We start from the raw sequence: 24860 nt of genomic DNA on the forward strand, positions 1-24860 counted from the left end.
TTCCTTTGTGTGTCTGTAAATGCCTGGGCATTTCTTCCTGAAACTGTATAACTGAGGTGAAATTGTTTGGGCCCCTCTGAGTACATAAATGTCTTCAATAGATTGCTATCAGTTAAAGAATTGTTTCTCCCCAAGTTGGTATTCTGCAGTTCTGCATTTGATCTTTGGGCTTTGTCTGATGAAGCAGTTCAGTTGAATAGTTTGTCTGCACGTGAAAATGCCAACAGCCCAGTGTACACATTTAGCACAAGATTGGACCCCAGTGCCTTTGTGGATAAAAGCTCTGTCATTTTTCTTCCCTTCTGCCTGCAGGACATGTTTGGATCTGGGTGACTTCAGGTTTGGATGCTGCTTCCATTTCCCAAAGGTTCAGCCTTTCTTCAGGATACCACCACTTGGAACTGACACTGGGAAAAGGGGCAGCATTTTTCTACAGCTTTGCAAACTCTGTCCTGCTGCTGCTAAAATAGAAATAAGGAACACAAGGAAATACCTGACTGGTGATGCTCTAGATGTTGATTCCTCCACCTGGGGTGGAATATGATGTGTAACTCTGCATTTCAAAATAGTCCTTCCAGTACAAAAAAATCACTAAGGGGTGGGATGGTTTTTTTTTTGTCATCCTGATTTTAGGTATAACTGAATTTTCTTCACTAGAATGGGGTGAGGCATTACATTAACCCAGAGTTGTGGGGTCTGAGCACTTGAGAAGCTGTTAGGAGATCTGAATGTAGAAATTCATCAAGTGTGTCTCTGTGTTCTGTGAAGAATACAGCCTCTGCTGGTCATGGAGTGGTGTGTCATGTTTCAACTTGAAAACTTCTTGTCTGTAGGTCTGAAACCACTCAGTCTGAATCTGACATCAGTGATGCTGTCACTGATCAGTTTGAATTCCTTGCTGCACATGAACGTCTCTCTCTGTGAGCGTGAGTGTAGCTGGCCCAGGGACCCTGGTAGTTCCCACAGTGCATTTATCCAAACCGCATCCATAGTATTTGCTCTAATTCAGATGGGGTTTTATTTCTTGAAAACAGGTATGTAGAAACCCTTTCATTATTTTTTTGTGAAGAGATCAGTGACTCCTCTGCACTTGTTTCTCTGGCCCAGCTTATTGAGGTACATGGAATTTCTTGTCAAATACTTAAAAAAAAACCCCAAGAGTCTTTGCTTTGTTATTTTAAATCTTATGCTGTGATCTGTAGCTGGATAACCAGAGATGTGAACAAAACTTTGATTTTTAATAATTTGAAGTCATTGGTTTAAGTTTACAAAATGTTTCTATTTGGATACTATTCTACAGAGGGTTGTTCCCAGGCTGGGAAGACAGGAGGGGAGTACCTGATCAGCGTCAGTGTAATCCTGCAGTATTACTCAGCTTCAAGACACAAGGAAGCCCTTCAGAAGCTGTTCACCATTTCGGAGACATTTTGTTAATTTTATGTTAGAAACCCAATGTTGGCAGAGTAATTCAGTTGGCTGTAAGTTATGGACATTTCAGTGGGTCTGCAACAGTTAAATGAGGAGTGTTTGTGGAACAGGGACAACTGCATGACTATTTTTTGCTCTCTGGTCACTCTGGTTCTGGATCCAGTTTTGGAATGCTGGAGGGTGCCATAAATGGCAGCGTAGGTGCAGTGGAGGGCACAGTCTGTTGGTTTGAACACAGAGTGTGTAAGCTGTGTCGGTGTACCTGATGGTTTCTAGGAGTGTGTTTGTGTGGCATATGAGCAGATGTGACCTTCTGGAACTGTTGTCGTGCTGTGTTGTGCTGTGGAACTGCTGGCACGTTCAGTCTCTCCCTCTGAATTGTGCTTTGGAGGAGAAGTATATTTGTGTCTCTTCTCCAAGTGGATGGTGAGCTAAGGGGATATTTCTCCCTGAATAAACCTGAAGTTAAGCCATTCTTTGTCTGTTGAGTTCCAAACACTGCTCAAGCCTTTGGAACATCCTGGCTATGGTATTTAAAGGAAAAAGGATTTGATTGGAGCAAGCCTTGGGTTAGGAAAAGGAGGGGATTAAAGGCTTTTGCTGGTTAAAATAGTAATAATTGAGATGTCATTTAAAGTGTGAGGTTCAGATGAGATGTGTCTGCATTTCTTCCCTTAACAGGGCCAAACTGTCGAGCCTGATCCCAGAGTTAGAAAGAGCACGGGAATTCCAAGGAGTTTCATGCTGGAGGTGAAAGATCCCAATACAAAGGAAGCTCTGCTGACAAGAATGGGGAAATATGCAATACCAGATCTTAATGCAGAAGTATGGAACTAACAGAACTGACCAAAAAGTGAACAAGAGAAACCGTGGGGAAGCATTGGAGTGCCAAAGCAACCAAAAAAAATAGTTTAATATAAAATTTGTATTTAAGAAGGCTTACATGAGGTGAGCAGAATTCCATCTCTTACTTCCTTTGATGAAATCCAAAGCTTGGAAAATTTTTCCGTGTGCCTGTCTTTAACTTTTTCCATGTAGCCGTGTTTAACTTTTGTGTTTTTCCGTCCCCACCCTGCCTCCAGGGAAGCATATGCCAGAGGAAAGAAGGAAAAGCCTTTTTCTTTATCCAAAGAGCCCTACTTTTCTGATGGTCCCATACCTGATGAGTTCTTGTGTGCTCTTTGCAAAGCCCCACTGACTGATGCAGCTTTTATTCCCTGCTGTGGGGTCAGTTATTGTGAGGAATGCAAATGTTCCTTGCATGTTTTTTTGTTAATTCAAAACAATCCCATCTGATGTTCTGAGAGCAGAAACAGGAGATAACAAAGTTGTAACAGTGAGACTCGGTGCCTGAGGCAAGTTGCTGCTTTTAAATTCTCTCCTGGCTGATGCCCAGCAATGGGGCTAATTACAGCCATTAGTGGCTCATTTCAGGCTGGCTGTTCAAAAGCTGGGCTGCCTGTGAAAGGTCAGGCTGGTGCCGGGGCCTGCAGAGGATGTGTTTGCAGCAGGGAACGTTTAAGAAGATTTTCTGTGTAGCTGGGTGTGGCACATGGAGCATGGTGACAGTTAACATTTGTGTTAACATTTTCCCAAGAGTTAGGGAAAAGATAGTTGTCCTGCCTGTAATTTCTGGTAGGCCAGGAGAATTCTAGATGTCCATTTCCCTCTAGTTATGGGTTAGACTTGTCTAGGGAAACACCCTGTACTTGTACAATGGCAGCGGAACTTTTCCAGTGAGCTCTGTGGAGTCAGAGCAAGCTAGTTTGCCATTTAAAGATGTGGTGACAAAGAGCTCACAGCATTCAGCACAGTATTTGATACCAAAAGCCACCACACACCAATAAAGAGGGTCACTGCCTAGCTCTGAGAATCCTAAGTACAGCCAGCTGGGCACCATCCACACAAGAAGGGTTATTTTTTACCCTCTCTAGCTGCTCATTTTAGTTGGTTATGGAGAAGCCTCTTCCTCAGGGGAAGAACTTAACAATTCTTTGTATGTCTCATTCAGATGGGGGAGAGCTTCTCAGCTTTTCTCAGATGCCTTTTCCTTTCCTTCGTCGTCGTCGTCGTCCCCGCCCCCCCCGTGAATTGGTTCGGCCCCTTCTACCCCCTTCCCCCCCCCCAAGGTGGTTCGGCCCCGCCCACCGTTGCCCCTGGCGAGTGCCGTTGGTGGTGACTCTACGGCTGTGGCTCCTGTGCTGAGCTGTGCTGGTCTCTGCCTCTCTGGCTGCTCCTGCTCCTCGCCGTTGGTTTGCTCCTTGCTCCCGCCTCATCCCTGCCTTTCTCCTACATCCCCTGTCCCTGCCTTTGCCCTTCCCTTCTCCTGACTCCCCCTTTTACAGCCCCCCGGCTCGGCCGGCTGCCTCCCAGTGCTCCCGCAGGGCTGTGCCCGTGCCGCAGCTCACAGAGCTCCTGGGATGGGGCTTTTCAACAAGAAGCAGAAGCTTCCCCGCTCTGGCAGCGCTCCTGGGCAGCCCAGCGCTGCTGCTGCTGCTGGCACCGGCGCCCCTGAGCCTCAGCAGCAAGGTCTGGGCAGGGTGCACCGCGCGGCTGCCCGCGGCCACCTGGCCTGGCTGAGGCGCTGGCGCTGGTGGATCGAGATTTGGGGCATCGACCGCCGCGACAGGAAGAATCGGTGAGGGGCTGTGGCCGCTGCTGGGACACCTCGGGTGGCCTGCCGGGGGGGTTGCCCCCCCGGCAGGGTTTGTGTGGGATCCCCTTGGAGCTGATTGCTTGCAAAGCAAGATGTGCCCTGTCTGCTGGGAGGGGGAACTCGAGAGCTTTCCAGTGCTGGGAGCTGCTGGGTGGGCGCCAGTGCTCCTGGAGGTGCTGGGCCCTGCTCTCCCTGCAGGGTTCTCTTGCAGCTGCTGAGGCCTCCCCAGGTCTCTCCTGCCCTGTGGGTGATGTGTGCAGGGTTGCAGCAGCAGCAGCAGCAGCAGCAGCAGCAGCAGCAGCAGCAGCAGCAGCAGGGTCCCCCGGGCTGGGTGGTGCCACAGCTTTGGTTCTTTCCTTGTCTGTCAGTGTTAAGCTCCCGTGTTTAATTCTCAGGACACCTCTCCACCTGGCGTCTGCAAACGGCCACACAGAGGTCGTCACATTTCTAGTAAGGCACCGCTGCCAGTTGGATGCTGCTGACAATTTTGGGAGAACACCCCTGATGATGGTGAGTGAGAGAAGTTCTGCTCTTGGCAGAGGGGCTTATTGAGTGTGCATGAAAGGAGAGGTGTCTGGCAGGACTCTGTGCGCAGAGCTGTGCAGAAACACACCTGTTGGATTTGGAGTGGGACAGGCAGCTGTCAGGTCATCTTTGCAGGTGCTCTTTGCCAGTGGTCAGAAGCTGGGCGAGCTGTGAGGGAGTGAAATGTGAGTTTTGGAAGTCTTCCCTTTTTTTTGGAAGTCTTCCCTTTTTTTGTGTGTTCTCAGGCAGTGCAGTTCCGGCACCAAGCCTGTGCTGGTTTTCTGCTGAAGTGTGGTGCAGACCCAAACCTCAGAGACGTTGTCGGCAACACCGCCCTCCACCTGGCAGTCCTGTCTTGCAGTCCTAAAGTTGTGGAGCTGTTGCTTGATCATAATGCCAACCTTGATGCCAAGAATAAGGTACATGTTTCTATTTCTAGAGGAAGTTGTTTCAGAAAGTGGCAGCAATATTTCTGTTGAAGACTATTTTTGACTTCGATGATTAACTTGGTGTATTTGTCTGTCCTTTCAGGAGGGCTTTACCCCACTCAGTCTTGCTGTCTCCAAAGGTCAGGTAGAGACAGCTGAGTTTCTCCTGAGAATGGGAGCTGATGTGCATGCTCGAGACCAGCAACAAAGGTAAGGGGTTTATCCACGTGGGTCCCTTGAGTATTCTTTCGGTGGGATTGCTGAGAGGCACAGCAGCCTCATGTGCACTGAAGTGTTGTACGTGTGGCAGCTTGGTGTGACCATGCAGTTGTGTTGATTCTCTCTCCCATGTTCTTGTTGCTTTTAATGGAACCTGCTTTTTCTTTTGTTCATTGTCAAGTAATGGGAGAGCAAGCTGAGAGCACGCAGGAATGAAAATACTGACTGTCTGTGTAAAATGATGACTTCATAGCACATCTGGATCTTTCAGAACCCCACTCATGATGGCTGCTTCTGTTGGGAAGATGAAATTGATCCAAGTTCTCCTGCATTACGGTGCTGACATTTCCCATGAAGATACTCATGGGCGGACAGCTGATGATTATGCTTGTATTTATGGGTATCCCAGGTAAATGTTTAACTTTCTGGTTCAATGAAGTGGTCAGTTATAAGTGTGGCTGTTGAATAATTTTGTTGTTCCTTCTCTGATGTGGTTAGGTGTGCTTTGTTAAAAGCTAGGCTGAAAGAGTGTACCAAGCAGGAGTTAATAACTTGGAATGTGCATCTATAGGATGAAGGTGACTGCAGGGAACACTGAAGTGTGTACCGGCCCTGCAGAAAATTCTGTGTGTCTTGCCCTTCAGAAGTACTTAGGAGTCCCTGAATTCATGTGAATGTGTGTAGGATGAATAAAAACTGGCTGTTAACTCTTCTGCTAAATGTTACCTGCCAGGAAGTGGTTGTTTTTAACAACTCTGTTTCCTCTCTCTCTCTCTCTTTCTTTAGTCTTAGTGAGCAGCTGTCAGAAAGTGCAGCTCCAAAGAAGGCAGAAGCAGCTCGTGCAGGTGACATTAAATTGTCCTGTGATCAAACATCTAGCTCCTTCTCTTGAGGTTTTAAAATCCAGTCTGTCCTTACGAGGCCACGAAACCCTAAAAGAATCTTAGGAAATTAATATTTTTATGCAATGAAATTTAGTCTTGTGCTTTACCTCTCAGACCCTACGGTGGCGGTTTTATTCTCTTTGCGTTCTTAAGGGTGTTTTATCAGAACTGTGTGGCAAATGGACAGCAGATAGTGTCCAGGGGACATTTCTTGGCATTATTACTGCAGTCTCTGGCTGGCACCATGAAGCACGTGTCCTGCATCATGAGAGTCTCTTTGCTGTGCTGCAGTAACAGGCTGAGTGTGAGGTTAAGCTTTTGGTCTGGGTTATGCTGTTTGATTTTCTTTCCCTTTTCAGAATAGTCTGTAACTGGCTAGAGCATCAGCTAGTATTGTCTCTAGCATAATATTACACATCATACTACATGAACTAGTAAAACTTTTTCCTCTGCTGTGTACTCATGTGTGCAAGGAGTACCTTGTTCATATGTACTGTTGAATTTTTAGCATGCCAAATCTAATTTCACCATGTCGTTTCGTGTTTGAGCAGGAGTAGAAGACTTTTCCAAAGGAGGCTTGAAAAGGTGAGACTTTACAAATACCTACCACTTCCTTGAGGGGGTGATCTGGGAGGCACAGGTGTCATCAATTTGCTTTGCTTTTTAAGCAGATCTGAGAAAAAGGGGATTGGTGATGGTTGGAGTGCTTCTGCAGAACAATTGGATTTTACTCCCAAGGTATGGTGCATTTCCAGGGAAATTGTCCTGTGAAAAGGAGTTATTTGAAGGCAAGTAACTGGGATTGAAAGCAACTGCAGTTCCAGCCAGCACTGTTTCCTCCTTAGAACCTTAGAGCTCTCTTCAAGTACCTCAAGGGAGGTTGGAGTAAGGAGGGAAACAGCCTCTTCTCCTTAGGGAACTGGGATGGGAGCAGAGGAAATGGATGGAAGCTGCACCAGGGGAGGTTTAGGATGGGTGTTAGGAAACATTTTTTCACTGAGAGGGCTGTCAGGCATTGGAATGGCCCAGGACAGTGGTGGAGGCACCATCCCTGGAGGCACTGAAAAGGCGTTTGGAGCTGGTCCTTAAGGACATGGTTTAGTAGTTAGATGATGGTGTTGGTCAAAGGTTGGACTGGATGATCTTGGAGGTCTCTTCCAAGCTGTACCATTCTGTGATAGAAGCAGTCTCTGGCCTGCCAGCCTTTCTTCTGCTGTCAGTTTTTCCTAACAGACCATAGGCGTGGCAGAGCGTGCAGCAGAGTTACGGTTTGGCACAAAGGAGCAATAGGTAACGACATGAAAACCACATTGTTTCGTTTCTTGGGGCTCATTTGGGTCAGGCTTGCAGACCCTAAAAGTTTCTCAGTTACTTTTATAATCTGTTCTGTTCTTCTCCTGTGAGGTGATTCTTGTTTTCTGTAAATTTGGTGTTTCAGTCCAAACAGATAGAGGAACAGGGCATTTCTTTGTGAGGACCTCCTGAAATCCTCCATCTGCTGCTGCTCCTTTCCTCCCCATCAGGTTCCCCCACCAGCACTCAATGGCTGAGTTACTCAAACAGGTTCTTTTCTATGAGATGGCATTCTGTGCTTGTGTGTCATCTCACACTGCACATTTCCCCTCTTTTTTGGAATGCTCAGGCAGTGTTCTCTTTGTCAGCTCCAAGCTCTGGTGCCTGCTGTTCTTACTGGTGTGCTGAAGAATGAGCACCTTGTGCAGTGATGTCGGGAGCATCTGTTGTGTTGCAGTGGGGTTCTGGAGGGGTGAGGAGCAGGAGTGTGGCAGTTGGAGATGCCAGCATGTTTAGTTTTAACATGATTCAATTTTCTTGCCTTGATGTAAATGGAAGTGATGCATTTTTCTGGCATGATAGTAAAATTGAGGGGTATTTTGGTTAGTGTACTTGCAGGGGCTAATTTAGGCATCAAGTCTAGGGATGTAAACAGTTCTTTGAGCTTGTTTCTATTGAAAAAAAAAGTTTTGCAGAAATACATCTTTCTTTACAGAAGCAGCAGGAGCCAAAGGTGACACGGTGCATGAAGGCTTTCCAGCAGGGCAGGAAAACCAGTAAGCTATCTGGGAAAGATTGCACGATAGACTGATCTGTAAAAGTAGGCTTGCTAAGTAGAGTTTTGTATTTTTTTTCTTCTCTAGTAGGCAAGAAAATTAACTTTTGAAGACACGGCACTTTGTAATTTCAGAACCAAATAAGCCTTAACATTAAGCTATGAATCCCCTGCTAAGCCTTTGTCCCTGGCCAAGCCCTTCCTCTGCCCTGCCCATCCCTTCCCTACCTCCTTTTCCAGACATTGCTAGGTGACTCCTCTGAAGTGTGTTAGTCTGGAAATTTGCCAATTGCAATTAAATAAATAACTCCTTTTGTTCACATAGATTTTTTTTTTTTTATTCCTTGTGCTTTTAGATGATAGCCATGGTTCTAGAATCAAAAGTTACTAAAGAAAAGCCTCCAACATAGAACAGTGGAGTGGCAGAGTGAAATAAAACCACTGAGTGTCTCCTTTCCTCCCTGGTGTGTAGGTTCCCTGCCACCCAAATGAACTAAAATAGTGATTGACTTCTGAGGTTGCAAATTTTATCCTGGCCTGTAAATCCTGGTGGCCACTGGCAGAGTAGCAAAGCAGCTTTTGTGCCTTTTTCTTTCTTTTTCTGGAACCTGACTAGATGGTGTTGGATTGCAGATGGTGCTCTATGCAGCAAGTGCTCTTCTTGCTTCTGTTGCTGTGTTCTCCCTGAAGCAATCTGACCAAAACGTGCAGATGAAGAGGAGAAGGAGGACTGGAGTGTCTTGGGTGTGCCAGTAGCATTCCCCTTCCTGGCGGGTGCTGTTGGATTGAAAAGCTGTGCTTGCTCTTGGCTGAAGCCGGGGAAAGCTTTGAGTGGAGCTGAGGGAGAGCCCTTCTGTTCCAGTGCCCCAGCTGCTCTGGTTTTAAGACGTAGGAGGTGTCTGCAGTGCCACCCATGTGTGTGTGTGTGTGTGCTGGAAAGCCTTGCCAGCTGGGTCAGAGGGGAGCACTTTTGTTCCTCAGCTCAGGCCTCAGAGCAGGAGGAGGAGGCCCCCTTTGCATTGCTGGAAGCATCTTGCTCGTTACTGCATGGACCCCAGTTTATCTGAGAGAGAGAGAGATCCTGCACCTTGAAGACACTGGAGTGAATTATTTGTGGCCATACTGATATTCATAAACTTTCTTTTTTACATAAGAAAGTTAAATGCCATCAAAGAAAATATTTAACACATATTTAGCACATTAAAAACTCTATTCTGATCATTTTCTCTCTAGCAGCTCTCAAATGTGAGGGGATGTGATGTTTTCTGTAAAGATTGTTCTCAGCATTAATCAAGATGCACGCTAGGAGTAAATAAGTAGCATTAAGTCATGCTGGTTGTAAAAATCTGTTGTTTTCACTGCAGGTGAGCACTCAGGATCTACTTGCCATGTGTCATCACCAGCAAAAAAAAGAAGCCTAAAGGAAGCCACTGACAGCTCTGGGGTGCAGGTATGTGAAGCCAAATATTTTGAATTAAGAGTCTGGACTGGTAAGTGGCATTATAGAGTGAATTGGATTATACAGTAAGGTCAAGAAAAGTAACCAGAAAGTGACTAGTGGTGATGGCAGAGTCCTGCAGAGGAAGGTTGTGTTACTGTCTGAAGTTGGTACAGTCCTCTTAGGATGAGGAAAAATCCTTGCCAGATGCAGGATATTTGCTGTAGTGCTGCTTTGTTTCCAGCTGGTTTCCTTCAGTTTTGCCCAGTGTTGTTCCTGCTGTGCCGTGCAGACAAACAATGCAGTCAAATGCTTTTTTTTTTTTTTTTCCCAATGCAAAATGCATATTGAAGGGAAGAGGGAGATTTTTCAGTAACAGGCTGATCTGTGTGATTAAACGTGTCTGGTCTTCCTCTTTGTAAGAGAAAGCTCATGCAAGAAACCTTGAAATTTGGTGACCTTTGAAGCTTTCCCTGCCTCTGCAAAACGTGTGTGTTTGGCCATGTCAGGAAGTGTAGTGAAATGAGGCAACCAGGTGGCACTAATTGCCAGGTAGTGGGCATGATCTTGTGTTAAGCCCACCTGTGCCTGATTAGGGTGGGCCCCTACTGCGCATGAGCAGGATTAGGGGGCCAATAAAGCTCACTCCTGAGGAAGCCAGGGAAGTGGCGGCGGCGGCGGCGGCGGCGGCGGCGGCGGTGGCGGTGGTGGCGGTGGCTAGCCCCTTTTGGAGCAATAGCACTGATCCAGGCTAGTCAGCCCTGAGGGCAATAGGCTCAGAGCACTATTGGTGAGTTTCTGCTGGAACACCTGGCTGGACCTTGGAGCGCCGTGCCCTAAAAGAGGCTCATCTTGCTACATCTGGTGGAGAATGCGGGCAGAGACCTCGATCTAGCCCATGCTCAGACGAATCAGAAGAAAGGGAGCTAGTCCGGCGCAAACTAGCATTAGCAGAAAACCCAAGGAGTTGGGTAAGAAGATCCACTACCTGGCAATTAGTGGCACCTGGTTGCCTCATTTCACTACAAGGAAGTGTTTGAAAAGGATTTTTTCTGAGGGCATTCATGAGGGGAATAGGGCAGGCATCCTGTTGGTGTTGGGCAGCTGGGGCAGGGCTGGGCAGAGGGGTCTGGAGTGCTGTGTAACACCTCAGGGGAGAGTGGAGCACATTATTTCCACTTTTGGGACATGGTTTAGTGGGCATGGTGGTGTTGGTTTCCCAGTTGGACTGGAGGATCCAGAGGTCTTTTCCAGCCTTAATGCTTCTGTGGTTCTATGCTATGACTCTGTCCATGCAGGAGGCGTTGGCCGAGTTCCAGAGTGAAAGGCATTTATTCCATCAGCTGCTGGAAGACATGCAGGAGCAGCAGCTCATCCAAGGGAGGGCAGTGACTGTTGCACAGGAATGGTTTAATGAAGTTTTCCAACAAGTCAGTGCTGCTGCTGAGAAACAAGTATACATGCTGGAAAAGATGAACAAGGAATTAAAGGCCGATTGCACTGATTTAAGAGAACAAATCTATAAATATGAGGCTGACAAAGTAAAAAGAGAGGTAAAGTATACACTGTTTGCAGTGTTGAAGGCAGCTTTTTTGGTGTTAATTTCTGTTTTGTGTTTTGAGCCCCATTCTGAGCGGCCCTGCTGTTGCTCAAAAGGTCAATTTCAGCCACTGACCTAAGCTTTCTATTGTGTATTTTGTGACGCGTAGCAATATTTAAATTTGTTCTTTGTGTCTGTGTTAAGGCTAATTAACTGGTCAGAAGACTTGCTAGGATGTCATTTAAACTGTTGTTCTGCAAATTCTAGCAGTCCCAGGCAGAGTAAAGGTTTGAAAGTTGCCATACCCATTTTGTTAATCTTTACTTTCTGGAAAACAGGTGCTAGTCCTGTTGAGTAATTAGACACTGGTGTGCTGTTTGCGTGCCTTAGTGATGTGAACAGTGCTTTAAAATTCCCTTTCTTTCTTCCTCCCAACCCCGGAGCGTTTGAGTTAGGTGAATACCTGCATGTGTCAGATAACCACCTTATTCTTCATTTTTGGGGTTCTTTATGAGGGAAGAAGGAGAAGAACTCCAGCAGTGCTGTCAATGGTTTTCCCCTGTGAATCACTTTGTATTCCTAGTGCCAAAACACCAGGTTCCTTTGGGAGATGGTAGTTGGGTGGGTGGCTGGATGAATGGAGGGCCTGTCCAGATTTGTGAAGGCAAATGTGTCAGCAGGGAGGCAGTTGTTACTCTGAAATGAACTTGGTAAGGAAACAGACAGAGATGTGTTTCAGTATAAGCTTCAGGTGTTTGTCAGAAGAGCTTTCAGATACAAGTATTCATTTAATTCTGTCTGTAGAATGGAGAAACAGACCCAAGAACCATCTAATACAAAGTCCTGCCTTTAGTCACCAGAGTAATATCTGCAGTCAAACTGTGGCTCTTGCATCACAAGAGATTGCTTTGAGTTTTGTTAAAAAAATAACCTGATTCAGGTATGCCGGTGTAGTGTGCGAGATGACTAATACTTGAGCCTTTCTTGGGTATTAGAAAACAGAAATCCTCACAAGCAGCTGGTGATAATTTAGAGGTGCTCAGCTTTTGACTGCTGGTGGCAGGCAAAATTTTCCTCCCTTTGGGATTGAGTCCCGAGACAGGTCTAAGTGTATAATCATATAAGTTAAAGTAAAGGCATAGTTCATGTTCTTATAACCTTTTTTGTGCTCATCTAACCATTTCATCAGGGCAATGTCAGAGAGCTGCAGCAGGAGCTTGGTGAAGCTCTTAAAAAGCTGTCTGTGGCAGAAGCTTCGCTGGAAGTTGCTACGAAGCGCTGCAGGAACCTGGAGGAAGCCAACCTGGGCTTGGAAAAGGAACTGGGAGAGGCTAAATCCAAGGTAGGTGAATTTGTCCCAGAAGTCCAGAACCAACTCCAGCACCCCCCCAGAGATGGGATGATGTGTGGAGGAATCACACTAATAAGCTTGATGTCCATGTCCGTGGCATGAGGACACGGTGTCCTTACTTGGTCTGAGGTTTGTATGTGGCAAGGTGCTCTGCAAAAGAGACTGACGTGTCTGTTGCTCATTGCATGTGGTTTGGCCCAGCAGTTTGTCTGATTTCTGAAGGGCAGTAGAAATTCTGGACTGCTGTACTTGGGCTTCTTTATGCTCACGGTGCTTCCCCTCACCCCCCCCTCCCTCTGGTAACAGAGGATGACAGAATCTTTTTGGTTGGAAAAGACCTTTAGGCATCAAGTCCAGGTGTTAACCCAGCACTGCCAAGACCACCATAAAATCATGTTCAGAAGGGTTTTGTACCTTGTTCTCCATATATATATATATATATATATATATATATATATTCTGAAACAGAAATCATCTTTATCTCCTTATGAGAGGGGAGGGATCAAGTTTTATTTCAGTTTTCAATGGAGGAGGAAAGCAGTGGGTGCCATGAGTCCCTTAAAGAGTTGGAGGGTGAGTGTTGGTGCTTGGAACCATGCTTTAGGGGATCAGGAGAGGGATGGGAGAGAGCAGTCTAGAGGATGGCAAAGTAAAAGGCTTTGTGTTCATTTGCTAGTAGGAGTGAAAGTTTAAATGTATTTCAACTGATGACAGTTCTTTGGGTAGCAGGTGTGTGCAGACATGGTCAGTCATGCTTGAGTTCTTCAGCAGCAGTGTTTTTCTCTAGAAAAGTTCTCCCAGCTGATATGGATTCTTGCTGTGTTTTGACAGTGTCGGGAACTGGAAGAGCAGCAGCTTCAATATGAGAATCAGATTCATCACTACAAGGATAGGAAAAGAAAACTAAGAGAGAAGTCCCAAAAACTTAATGACCTCCTGTCCTCATCTTCTGAGACCAGGGCTAGAGTAAAAGAGCTGGAAGAGCGTGTGCAGTGGTAAGAGACTGACACAGAGAACCAAGGTGTCTGTCACTGTCTGGGGTTGTGTGAAAACCACAGCACAGCCTTGTTGCATCACAGCAAGTTAACAGGTGGTTTTGAAGATGCTTTTGTTTGTTTTTCCCCTGCTGCTCTTTAAGAATTGCTGCTCTGGTGGATTTCTCTAATAAGGCCTGTATTTCTTTTTAAGCCTTTCCGTGGAAAATGCCAGACTGGAAGGCACAGTCCAGCAGCAAAAACATATGATTGAAGCCCTTGAGGGAACCCTGCAAGCCTCTGCCTCAGTAAGCTGGTCCTCAACTTGCCTTGTTGTGAGCTCCTGAGCTTCTTACCGGTTGCTGTGGGGAAATGCTAAGATGAGGTTTTCCTGGAGAGCTGAGGGGAGCTCAGTTCCTGCTTTCTCCTGCATACAGGGTGCTGGGACAGCATCCTGGCCCGTCCCCAGCTTTCTGGTTTTGAGAGTTTTCCATGGTAATTCAGGAAATGCTCCTTTAATGCTTTAAAAGTGCAGGATTTGTCCCAAATCCAGTGGTGTGACTGTTGTCTGGCTTAGCCCCCCCCTGGCCTCAGATGCCGCTTCAGACACTTGCTGTCCTGGGAATTCCTCAGGGGATATTGATGGCAAGCAGCTTGTGCCAGAGGCCTGACTGGCATCCCCAGGCTGGAACAAAAACAGACTCCCCAGAGCTTTTGTTGTGCAGAATTGCTTTTCCTTTGGCCACTCGGTGTGCCTTTGTTCATTTTTGTATTGAACTGGTGCATGAGGGCTCTTGTGAAGACTGCTTGTGCAAGTGTGACTTTGCTGTACTGCTGCTGAGGGGAGGAAAGAGGAGAGGAAAGGAGAGGGATGGCAGTCAGAGTGCTGGTCCTTCCCCTTTGGTTCACAGGGCATGGTTTTCAGATGTCCTGTGGGTGGGAAAAGCTCCTCCTGATGGTTTTCACTGAAGTTTCTTTTGTGTCCTGCATGGTGTTCTCCCTCTCCTTGAAGAAAAGAGCAGAGGAGATGACTGCAACCAGTTTTACAGTGCCCGCACACTATGGCCATTTTGATAGTTGGTGTTGGGTATAATAGGAATAAAGAGGTGGATGTAGTATTCATTTTTGGTAAGGAGGAGCCTACAGCTTTCAGGCTGGAAAGTCAGTGTGTCTTCTTGCTTCTTTTCCTGCTTTTGTAGATTCATGACCACCTGGAAGACTTGATGACCAGCTTAGGAGCATCACGGGCAGCTGCAGAGGAGCAGCACCAGCAGCAGGTACGTGAGAGGCTTGTGTGTTTTCTGCTTAGCTTTTTCTCACAGAATGCTGCTAAAGCATCCAGTAAACTGGATTTCTAGATAGTTGAGCTGAATCAGCAGGTTCTGTTCCACTTTGGTGCTGGATCTGCTAGGCAAATCTTGGTCCCTTTGGGTAGCAGCATAAATAGCACTGCTGATCTGAAAAGTTTTTCCTTTTGTCACTGTTGCTTTCACAGCTGCAAAAGCAGATTGTGCCATCTCTGCCATCAAAGGACTTACACAGCGTGAGGAAAAAGAGGCTGAAGCCAAGATTGCGCCCTGGAGACCATGGTTCTCCACTTGGAAGGAGAAAGAATGAATTCTTGAAACAGGTGAGCCCAGGAAACCCTCCAGAGGACCAGCCAATACCCAGCACCACCTCGTTCACATTTTGTTGAGTACTTCTCTATTCAGGTGTTTCTCTTATTCCTGCTCTTCAGGCTCAGACTCTCTTGTGATTTAGGGATCCTCCAGGAGGCAGATAAAAGCTAGCTGGGTCCCTGTGTCAAAATTTTGGAGTGGTTGTATCAGGCAGAGTTGCTGGTGTGGTTTGCTATCAGCTTACCACATTGAGTAAGGATGCAGTTGCCCATTTTTTCCTGGATTTCTTCTGGTCATCTTCTGACCCCTGCGTTTCTGGGCAGGGTAGAATGTTTCATGCTTCCAGTTCAGTGTCTGGAGGAGCTGCTGCATGTTTTGAGGGTAGTGGGAGCTTAAAAACCTTGCAGAAAAACATACTGAAGGAACAGGGGGCAAATGAACTAGTGCCTGGGAAACAAGAAACAGCTGCCAGATTCCAAAGAGCAGTCTTTCCTTTTTCTCCTTTTCTGCAGAGGAAAAAAATATAAGTAGAAATTCAGAGCAGCTGCCAGCTCTTGGCTGGTTTGGCTGAGAGAACAGCAAGAGGGAAAACAAGATGGGAATCAAAATCACCTCTTTGCCTTTGGTTCAGTGGGGGCATCTGTTTCCATTGTTAGATACTGGCCTGCTGGGTGGGAAATCTGATGAGATATTCTCAGGAATTGTGTCCCTTGGCTTTCTGTGGAAGTTGGCTGACAGATGGAGGTGTAGTGCAGCTGCTGTGGGGAGAAGGTGGTGAGGTGCAGGTCCTGCCTGTAGATCCTGTTGTGTGCCCAATAGCAAAGCAGTTCTCCTGATGGGTAAAGATGAAAAGGTGATGTGCAAAGCAGTCTCTGGAAGGGCACCTCAAGGGCTGCTGTTGTGTAGAGGCAGGGAGATGGGAAGAGTCCCCACAAGGCTGTCAGGGTCCATGAGCTCCAGGGGCAGGAGCAGTCCCACGCCCCCTCCCCAAGAAGAGTAGCAGAGAGCCATGGGGATGAGCCAAGGGTGCAGATCCCCAGGGCAGCCCCTGGGGACAGGCAGATCTGCATTCCTGCCAGGACATGGTGTCCATGGGTGAGGGTCAGGGCTGAGAGCAGTGAGACCCAGCCCAGGCCACCATATGGAACGCCACCATCACTCAGAAGAACTGTATGAAGCTGGCTTTGCCCAAGGTCACCCTCAGTCCCCATCTTAGGCATGACTTGAGCTGGAGAAAGTTCAGGTTTTGCTTTTGTAAATGGTGTCATTGCTTCCCTGGGCACGGTGCAGTGAGGTGATGCAGAAAATGTTGTTGAACTTGTTGCTCACTAGTGGCTGTCTCAGCCCACCTTTCCCGTGTCCTGGGGACCCAGAAGCAGAGTTCCCAAAAGTGCTTTTGAGGTGGTTATTGCTGCTGAGTAGCATGAAAGAAAAGTCACCTGCCTTTGCTGGGGCTCATGGTTAGTGCAAAAGTTTGTCAAGTTTTTGTGTTTCTCTTGGAAGAGTTATTTTGAATGACAGGGAAGGTCATTACATTGAGGCAGATTTAAATAGAATCAGAGAAAGTTTAGGGTTGGAAGGGACCTCAAAAGATGATAGAGTCCAACCCCCTGCGAGAGCAGGGTCACCAGCAGGAGGTCACGTGGGAACAGATCCAGGTGGGGTTTGAATGTCTCCAGAGAAGGAGACTCCACAGGCTCCCTGGGCAGCCTGTGCCAGTGCTCTGTCACCCTCACAGGGAAAAAAATTCTCCTCTTATTTATATGGAACCTCCTATGCTGAAGCATATATCCATTGTCTCCTGTCAAGTTTCTTCCTTCTGTTAGAGCCTCTTTCAAGTTTCCACCATGCCAGTTTCCTCTCCTTTTAATGACTGACAGGATATCAGGTTTGATGTTCAATGGATACAGAAAAGGTCTGCTTCTGGAGGGGGGGAAGAGAAGGACAGAGTTGTAGTTGACCATGGGGGCCTAAGGAAAGGCTGATATTTCCTGCACATTTTTAAAATAAACTGCAGCTTTCACCTGCGGTGGAGAATACATCTTCCTCCTTCAGTAAAAGCCATGTTCTGAAGCACTATTTAAAAATTTCTCAGTGTAGAGAAAAAATAGATGGTGTGTTTGTCAGTTCCATAATGAAGCTTGACTGTGCTGACAGTGTGCAAAAATTCCTCTAAAGCATGGGACGTGGTGTTTGTGCTGAAACCAGAAGGTGGGTGGGCAGGTATGGGTGTGTTTGACTTCCCATGGGCACACGAGCATCTCCCAGCAGAATAGTCCCAGTGCTTTTCCAGGTAGGCCTGTGGGTGAAATGCTGCCAGTTTGGTGCCTCTTGGTGTCTGACCTGCTGCAGGAGAACTGAGAAGGGCTGGGAACCTGAGGAATCCTATCAGAAATGATGTGACAGCTGTTCCTTTTTAAAAGGAAGCCCTTGGTTTCACTCTGATTTTGGTACTGAGTCAGCAGATGACAAATACAGTCCTGGTGCCCTTTACCAATTTTTCACAGATTGACTTCTCTTACATCCTGCTGAGTTCCTTTTCTTTTCTGTTTGTTTGTTTGTTTTGTGTCTCCGTCTACAGCTTGATGACCTTTTTTGGAAGCTGGAGGCAGAGCCTGAGGCAGGCGTGCAGGGAGAAAACCAAACTCAGGCTCAGTGAACAGAGGTGTGAATCCTGGGGAGGAACAACTGGAGAAGCCCAAACAGCAGCTGCATGCAGAGGTGAGAAACATCACCCATCAGTTCTGAGAACAGAAGCCACCAAAGTGGCAGGGTGGGGGACTCCTTCCTTGAGGAACCCTTTTCTCTCTGCCCTCTCCTACAGAGACAGTGTTCCTTCTTTAGCAGCTTTGATGAATAACAGTGCTGAGAGGGGGGGATTCTTTCTGAGGGAGAAGAATTCTTGCCCGTGGTAGCTCTGGGGTTCTGCCTGGGTTGCTGAGGGGAGTGAGGAGGCTCGGGTGCCTCAGGGAGGAAATCTGTGCCCTTGCCACTGGGCAGGTTCAGCTGAGGGGTGGGAGAGTTCCCTTTTTCTTTGTGGTGGGTAAAAGTGTGTTACCTGCTTCAGGAGCAGGCAGCTTCCCAGGACAGACTGGAACAGAGCAGAGCCCATGACAACGATGAATTCAGAGAGAAAGCTGCTGCTCTGCAGCATTGGAGACCTTGAAAGGGAATTGGACAGTGAAAGGAGACCCTGAGGGAGAGCATTGCTCTAAATCAAAAATATGAAAAGCTGTATCTGGAGGAAGTGAAAAAGAGAAGATGCCTACAAAACAAACTGAAAAGGTGGGTACATGCTTTTTGGAGTGTTTTAAGGGATGACTTTTTTCTTGTGTGTTTTCCTCCAAAACTTCCTCTTCTACATCTGGTCAGCATTATATCTGTAAACCCAAGGTGGCGTATTTGTGAGGAAGGTTCCTTTAACCCTCCCTCTGTCTTAATGAACTACAGAAAGCCAATACTGCACTCCATGAGAAGTGCATTAGAAGAAGAAGAAACAGGGTTGCAGCATATGAGGCAGGCATGGGTAAGCATTTTGAAATCCTGTTCTCTACTACTGCTGAAGAGAATCCATGAGCAGGGCTGTTCCAGTTCATTTGTAGTTCCAAACCATGTGGTCTGTTTCTGTTCCTTTTCTGATTTTGTTTTCCATCTGCACTCTTGTGTCACAGGAGTCTTGGCACTGTTGATGTTTTAACTTGCTTCATTTACATGTTTTTCTTTCTCCCTGAAGAAGACCTTGGAACTGAAGGCCATTTTTCTTTCTAATTCATCTCCTTAATAATCAATAGTCTCTTTTCCCTGCAGCCAGGTACAAGGTTTGTAGCCAAGTACTGTTTAATGTTGGGTGGAATTTTATACTGGCAATGTTCTGTCTCTTGATGGTGTTGGGTTTTGATTCCAACTTAGTGATGGAAACCCTAATGCTGCAAGAATGTTGCAGTTGCTATTTGGTCCAATGGAAAGAATGACTGCTGCAGAGCACTTTCAGGCCTGATGTATTTGTCCTGCTGTGGCTTCTGTGGCAGTGAAGGGTCTGTAGGGTGAGAGTGCCCGGATTTCACCTGTTAGAGTGGAACTTGTTGAAACTCTAGGAGTAGGCTGGTTTCCCCCTCCTTGCCAGTTGTGAACTTCAGAAAGTTCTTGGTTGCGAGAGTGGCTGCGTCAGGAGTGCCAGTGCTGTTGTGGAGTTGAGCTCCCAGCCTCTGAGTATCATCTCCCAGAGTCTCCCAGGGTGCAGCTCACTCTGTGCTCAAGCACCCTGGGTGGGGAGGCAGTCAGTCAACACTGCTTTCTGCAAAAGAGTTCTTGGGAAGGTGAGTGCTGCCAGGGAGCCCAGTATGAAGAGATGTGCAGTGAGATGAGTAGTACCTGCTCGGGGGGAGGTTTGGGATAGCTTGTTGGGATATCTTTTCCAGGGAGGTGGGGGGAAGGAGAACAGTGCAGGCAAGTTCTGTTCCCCAAAGGGTCTGTATTTTGCCTGGCCCTTCATTGTCTTTTCCAGAAATCAGTGTGCTGGCTTTATTTCCACCCTTTTCTCTTTCCTCAGGCATGGATGAGAAGCACAGAGCTATGAATGGAATGAATTAGTGGGAAACAAGATTCTTTTTTTTCTCTTTATTCCTTTGCACAAGTTATGGGGTGTGGTCCTGTGGACCTTTTTTCTGAGAGCAAGCAGGAATGAAAATCATGACAGAGTCTGTGTCAAATGATCCATTTCATAGAATGTTTTGAATCCTTCAGAACCCCACCCATGATTGCTTGCTGCTGGTGGGAATCTTCATTTGATCAAAGTTCTCCTTCATTACAGTGCTGGTGTTTCCCATGAAGACACTGCTGGGCTGACAGCTGAGGATTATGCTTTTATTCATGGGTATTCCAGGCCTCCAAACTTGAAAATTTGCCGACCGGTGATTGGGATCTCATCATTTCCTTACGCCTCCCACTCCACAACAAGCACCGTGTTGTTCTCCTCAGTATGTGTGCCCCAATCCTCCAAGCTGACCATGCAGAAAAAATCAAATTCTACAGCCACCTGCACTGCCTTGGTGACTCCAACACCGCAGTAGGAAAGAACTATGAAGCCTGGAAAGGAGTCCTGGGCAAGCATGGTGTTGGAAACTGTAACGACAACGGACGTCTCCTGCTGGGGTTTTGTGCTGAGCAGCAGCTCACCATCACCAACACTCTCTTCCAGCAGAAAGACAGCCTGAAGACAACCTGGAAGCATCCTGGATCCAAGCACTGGCACCTCACTGACTGTGTCTTAGTGCGCCCGAGAAATGTTGGCGATGTCCGTCCTAGCCGAGCAATGCCTGGTGCAGAATGTCCTACAGACCACTGCCTTGTGCCATGCAAACTTACCCTCTGCTTGAAGCCCAAACCTAAGAGGGGTGGCATCCCAGGGAGGAGGCTCAAAGTGAACCATCCTCCAAAAGGTAGAGTGAGAAACAGCTTCCAGGTAAACCTTCAAGCTGGGCTTTTAGGTCATCCCATAGATCCCTCTCCCGAAGCGCTTTGGCAGCACATTAACAAGAGCATCCTGCAGTCCTCTGAAGAATCCCCAGGGTTCTCCTCAAAGAAAACCAAAGATTGGGATCTCACCCAAAATATCCCAGAAGTGTTGACAAAGAAGAGAAGCTCTCAAATTTCCCTGTCTTCCAAAAGGTAGAGTGAGAAACAGCTTCCAGGTAAACCTTCAAGACTTTTAGGTCATCCCATAGCTCTCTCTCCTGAAGTGTTCTGGAAGCACATTAAGAAGAGCATCCTGCAGTTCTCCTTAAAGAAAACCAAAGATTGCTTTGAGGAAGACACCTGAGAGATCCAAGGATTGTTGACAAAGAGAAGAGAACCTCTAAAATTTCACTGTCTTCCAAGAGATCCAGTGAGAAACAGCTTTGATGAAAACACCACGGTGCAGTCATCATCACCCTGTAGAAGAAGAAAGGAGAAAAGTCAAACTGCTCACACTACTGAGCTGTAACTGTGCCCTCCATTGCTGGAAAAATCCTTGGAAGAAGGAAGAAGCCTGTGGTTTTCCCTGGAGGTGAACTTTCCATGTGTCATCACCAGGCCTAAAGGAAAAAAGGCCTAAAGGAAGCTCTCTGGGGTGCAGGTATGTGAAGCCAAATATTTTGAATTAGAGTCCGGACTGCTAAATAAAATTATAGAGTAAATAGAGAGTCATTATAGAGTAAATTATACAATAAGGTAAAGAAAATTAGCAGAAAGTGACTACTGGTGATGGCAGAGTCGTGCAGAGGAAGGTGGTGTTGCTGTCTGAAGTTGGGTACCGTTTTCTTAGGATGGGGAAAAATCGTTTCCACGATGCTGGGTATTTCCTGTTCTGCTGCTTTATTTCCAGCTGGACTGTATTGTTCCTGCAAACAATGCAGTGAAATGCATTTTTTTCCCCCATACAAAATACATCTTGAAGTAAAGAAGATTTGTCTGTAAAAGGCTGATGTGTGTGATTAAACATACTTGGTCTTCCTCTTTGTAAGAGAAAGCTCATGCAAAAAAACCTTGGAATTTGGTGACCTTTGATGCTTTCCCTGCATCTGCAAAACGTGTGTTGGGCCATGCTAAGACGTGTTTGAAAAGATTTTCTTCTGAGGGGAATAGGGCAGGCATCCTGTTGGATATCTGGGGCAGGGCTGGGCAGAGGGGTCTGGAGTGCTGTGTAACACCTCAGGGGAGAGTGGAGCACATTATATTCCCACTTAAGGGACATGGTTTAGTGGTGTTGGTTTCCCAGCTGGACTCGAGGATCCTAGAGGCTTTTTCCAGCCTTAATGATTCTGTGGTTCTGTGATTCTGTCCACACAGGAGGCATTGGCCCAGCTCCAGAGGGAAAGCCATTTATTCCGTCAGCTGCTGCACAGGGATGCTTTAATGACATTTTCCACAAACTCTGCTGAAAAGCAAGTTTCCACGCTGGAAAAGATGAACAAGGAATTAAAGGCCAAGTGTGCTGGTTTAAGAGAAGAAGTCTTAAACTATGAGGCTGAAAAAGTAAAAAAAAGGAGGTAAAGGACACACTTTTTGCAGTGTTGAAGGCTCTGAGCAGTGTTTTGCTGTTCATTTCTGCATTCTGTCTTTTGGGACCTGCCTGTTCGTCAAAAAAGTCAATTTCAGCCTTTCTAGGCTTTCTCTTCTCTATTTTGTGATGCGCAGCAATATTTAAATTTCTTCTGTGTGGCTGTGTTAGGCTAATTAGCTTGTCAGAAGACTGACTAGAATGTTAAAGTTCTTTTCTGCAAATTCCACCGGTCCCAGGCAGAGCAAAGATTTAAAAGTTGCTGTACCCATTTTGTTAATTTTTATTTTCTGGAAAACAGGAACTAGTCCTGTTGAGTAATTAGACCCTGTTTGTCTGTGAATAGTGATGTGCACAGTGCTTTAAAATTCCATTTCTTTCTTCCTCTCAACCCCGGAGTGTTTGAGTGAGGTGAATACCTGCATGTGTCAGATATAACCACCTTATTCTTCATTTTTCAGTTTCTTTATGAGGGAAGAGGGTGAAGAACTCCAGGAGTGCTGTTAATGCTTTTACCCTGAGAAAAACGTTGTATTTCTAGTGCCAGAACACCAGGTTCCTTTGGGAGATGGTAGTTGGGTGGGTGGCTGGAGGAAAGGAGGGACTGTCCAGATTTATGAAAGTTGTTACTCTAAAATTAACTTGGTATTAATTTAATGTCTTGTCTTAATTTAATTTATTTTAATTATTAATTTAATTTAATGTATTAATTTAGTTCTTTGTAGAATGCAGAAAGAGACCCAAGAACCATCTCATACAAAGTCCCGCCTTTAGTCACCAGAGTAGTATCTGCAGTCAACCTGTGGCTCTTGCATCAAACAGGTTGCTTTGGGTTTGGTTAAAAAAAATAACATGATTCCGTGTATGCTGGTGTATTGTTCAAAAAGTATAATATTATCTATATTATGTAATATATTATTTTTTTGTGTATTAGAAAACAGAAATCTCCATGAGCTGCTCCATGAGTTTGGAGGGGCTGACTGCTGGTGGCAGGCCAAAGTTTCCTACTTTTTGAATTCAAGACAGTTGTAACTGTATAATCAAATAAGTTAAAGACAGAATTCATGTCCTTATAACTTTTTTTTCATGCTCATCTAACCGTTTCATTTAATGCCAGAGAGGTGACGTTAGAAAGCTGTCTGTGGCAGAAGCTTCACTGGAAGTTGCTATGAGGCGCTGCAGGAACCTGGAGGAAGCCAACCTGGCTTGGAAAAGGAATTGGGAGAGGCTAAATCCAAGGTAGATGAAGTTGTCCCAAAATTCCAGAGCAAACTCCATTCACAGATTGCTTTGAAGCTTTGGTGCTGAACAATCCCAAGTCTTGGTAACTCTTGCAGGTTTGGCTGCTATGATACAGGCTCCCCAAAACCCCTCAGGTCAAATGGGTTTGGTCATTCCTCATCTGTTCCTGCCAGAGATAATTCTTTGTGTCTGAATGTTTCAGAACTGATGGAAAAAAATAATAGGAAAAGCCTACAGAAAGCTTCGTGGAAGGTGGAAGAACACACTTCCCATCAGTGGCTGCAAATCCAGTTCACCATTCAACTCACCTGGGAGATTCTGGCACCAGTCTGGTTCTGAACAGAAGTCCAGTAGGAAGCATCCCCAGTTCACCCAGAGGAGCAGAACCATTGATGAACAGGATTTCCTCTTCTGCAGCCAAGGTAAACATTTTGAAATCCCATCCTCAGCTACTGCTGAAGAGCATCTGTATGCAAGGTTGTGCTTTTTAGCCTAAACTTACAACTCATTTGCAGGGATTACTCATGGTGTAACTCCTCCTCATCCCAACACAACGTCTAGGTGTGCTAGGGGTGAAAAGTTTGGGTTTTGAGGGCTGTTTTCCAAGAGTGCCCAGAAACCAAAGATGATGCCATAGGATGTTCCCAGCTAAGCTTTAAATGAAATTTTCTTACCTAGGATGTATGACTATAGTAAATAAATCTGCCACAAATCTCACTTCATACTTCAGTGTAGAAGATTCACTGTGTGTAGGAGGCATTTGGTTTTTTATGGAGTTCTCCTGGAGGAGCTGTGAATTTGGTCACTGCTCTCCCTTTAGTCCTGCAGAGAGGGCCCTTCCCTCCACTCTGCTGGTTTATGGCCTCACTTCTTTGGCCCTTGGAGTTTTTGCCTGGTTTTGTGTGGATTGGAAGAAGGTTTTAGAAGTTTAATATTGCACAATGTTAATGGTGTGTTTTCTGAATAATTCTAGTACAGGCGGGAACTGGATGAATTTGTCTCTGAAGAAGCTGGACATGGTAATGTGTCATGTTAGAGTAAGTAAAAAGATGACTGCTCCTACCTCTTGAAAACAACATCTTGAAAGCTGTTTAGTTCCTGTGCTAAGCACAGGGGTTTTTTCCGCTATCTTTACACTTACTTGAACACGGAAATTTTCTTATTATAAAATGCTTTGTAGAGCTTTAAGCAGCTGCCTGAAAAAAAACCCCAAACCAAGCAGAAAGGAATCTTACCCATTTCCTCCACACAGATACACTTGGCTTATTCTGAAGTCACCTTTCACTGGAGTTTATCCTCAATCACAAGCATAAAAGGAGCCCTACACAGAGTTTCAGACTTCAGCCATCACTTCTCCTCCCGTGTCCAGTGATTGCCTCCAGCACTGACCAATAACACACACCCTCTGCTGTCAGTTCTTGGTCTTTGCTTTCCCTTGCTCATTGCTTG

General features: G+C 46.1%; 2 protein-coding genes and 1 long non-coding RNA gene across 5 annotated transcripts in view; all 3 read left to right on the forward strand.

Moving 5' to 3' along the window:
• LOC139805812 (ankyrin repeat domain-containing protein 7-like) overlaps nucleotides 1–8964 on the forward strand; it is a 44184-nt gene extending 35220 nt beyond the window's left edge. The window contains exons 4-13 of the mRNA XM_071764653.1: nucleotides 3558–4066; nucleotides 4480–4594; nucleotides 4855–5028; nucleotides 5141–5247; nucleotides 5528–5665; nucleotides 6043–6101; nucleotides 6692–6725; nucleotides 6812–6878; nucleotides 8149–8209; nucleotides 8825–8964. Of these exons, the coding sequence (XP_071620754.1) occupies nucleotides 3849–4066; nucleotides 4480–4594; nucleotides 4855–5028; nucleotides 5141–5247; nucleotides 5528–5665; nucleotides 6043–6101; nucleotides 6692–6725; nucleotides 6812–6878; nucleotides 8149–8209; nucleotides 8825–8964 (1113 nt within the window). The 5' untranslated portion in view covers nucleotides 3558–3848. The remainder of the gene's footprint in view (nucleotides 1–3557; nucleotides 4067–4479; nucleotides 4595–4854; nucleotides 5029–5140; nucleotides 5248–5527; nucleotides 5666–6042; nucleotides 6102–6691; nucleotides 6726–6811; nucleotides 6879–8148; nucleotides 8210–8824) is intronic.
• Nucleotides 8965–10714: 1750 nt separating this feature from the next.
• LOC139805603 (ankyrin repeat domain-containing protein 26-like) lies at nucleotides 10715–17782 on the forward strand. Of its 3 annotated transcripts, none has more exons than XM_071764155.1 (7): nucleotides 10715–11199; nucleotides 12376–12528; nucleotides 13369–13532; nucleotides 13726–13846; nucleotides 14711–14788; nucleotides 15007–15141; nucleotides 17011–17168. In XM_071764155.1, exons 1-7 carry the CDS (start codon nucleotides 10849–10851, stop codon nucleotides 17113–17115), a joined length of 1107 nt encoding a protein of 368 aa, XP_071620256.1. In that variant the 5' UTR covers nucleotides 10715–10848; the 3' UTR covers nucleotides 17116–17168. The 3 variants fall into 3 exon arrangements, with proteins under 3 accessions (XP_071620256.1, XP_071620257.1, XP_071620258.1); XM_071764156.1 differs by having other exon boundaries at nucleotides 10718–11199; nucleotides 13726–13819; nucleotides 17011–17167; XM_071764157.1 differs by lacking the exon at nucleotides 17011–17168 and adding an exon at nucleotides 17710–17782 and having other exon boundaries at nucleotides 10725–11199; nucleotides 15007–15131.
• Nucleotides 17783–17810: 28 nt separating this feature from the next.
• On the forward strand, nucleotides 17811–20171 carry LOC139805606 (uncharacterized). Its single transcript, XR_011729903.1, has 3 exons — nucleotides 17811–17851; nucleotides 18198–18415; nucleotides 19941–20171. It is a non-coding gene; the product is annotated as an uncharacterized lncRNA (long non-coding RNA).
• The last annotated feature ends 4689 nt before the right edge of the window (nucleotides 20172–24860 follow it).

Source organism: Heliangelus exortis, chromosome 20 (genome assembly GCF_036169615.1).
Source record: "Heliangelus exortis chromosome 20, bHelExo1.hap1, whole genome shotgun sequence".
Lineage (NCBI taxonomy): Eukaryota > Metazoa > Chordata > Aves > Apodiformes > Trochilidae > Heliangelus > Heliangelus exortis.

Bases quoted from the DNA above. Each gene is read 5' to 3' on its own strand.
- LOC139805603 (XM_071764155.1), top strand. From the start codon at position 10,849: ATGGTGGTGTTGGTTTCCCAGTTGGACTGGAGGATCCAGAGGTCTTTT. The intron at 14,789-15,006 runs GTACGTGAGAGG...TTGCTTTCACAG, and splicing joins AGGAGCAGCACCAGCAGCAG to CTGCAAAAGCAGATTGTGCC. The intron at 15,142-17,010 runs GTGAGCCCAGGA...AATGACTGACAG, and splicing joins AGAATGAATTCTTGAAACAG to GATATCAGGTTTGATGTTCA.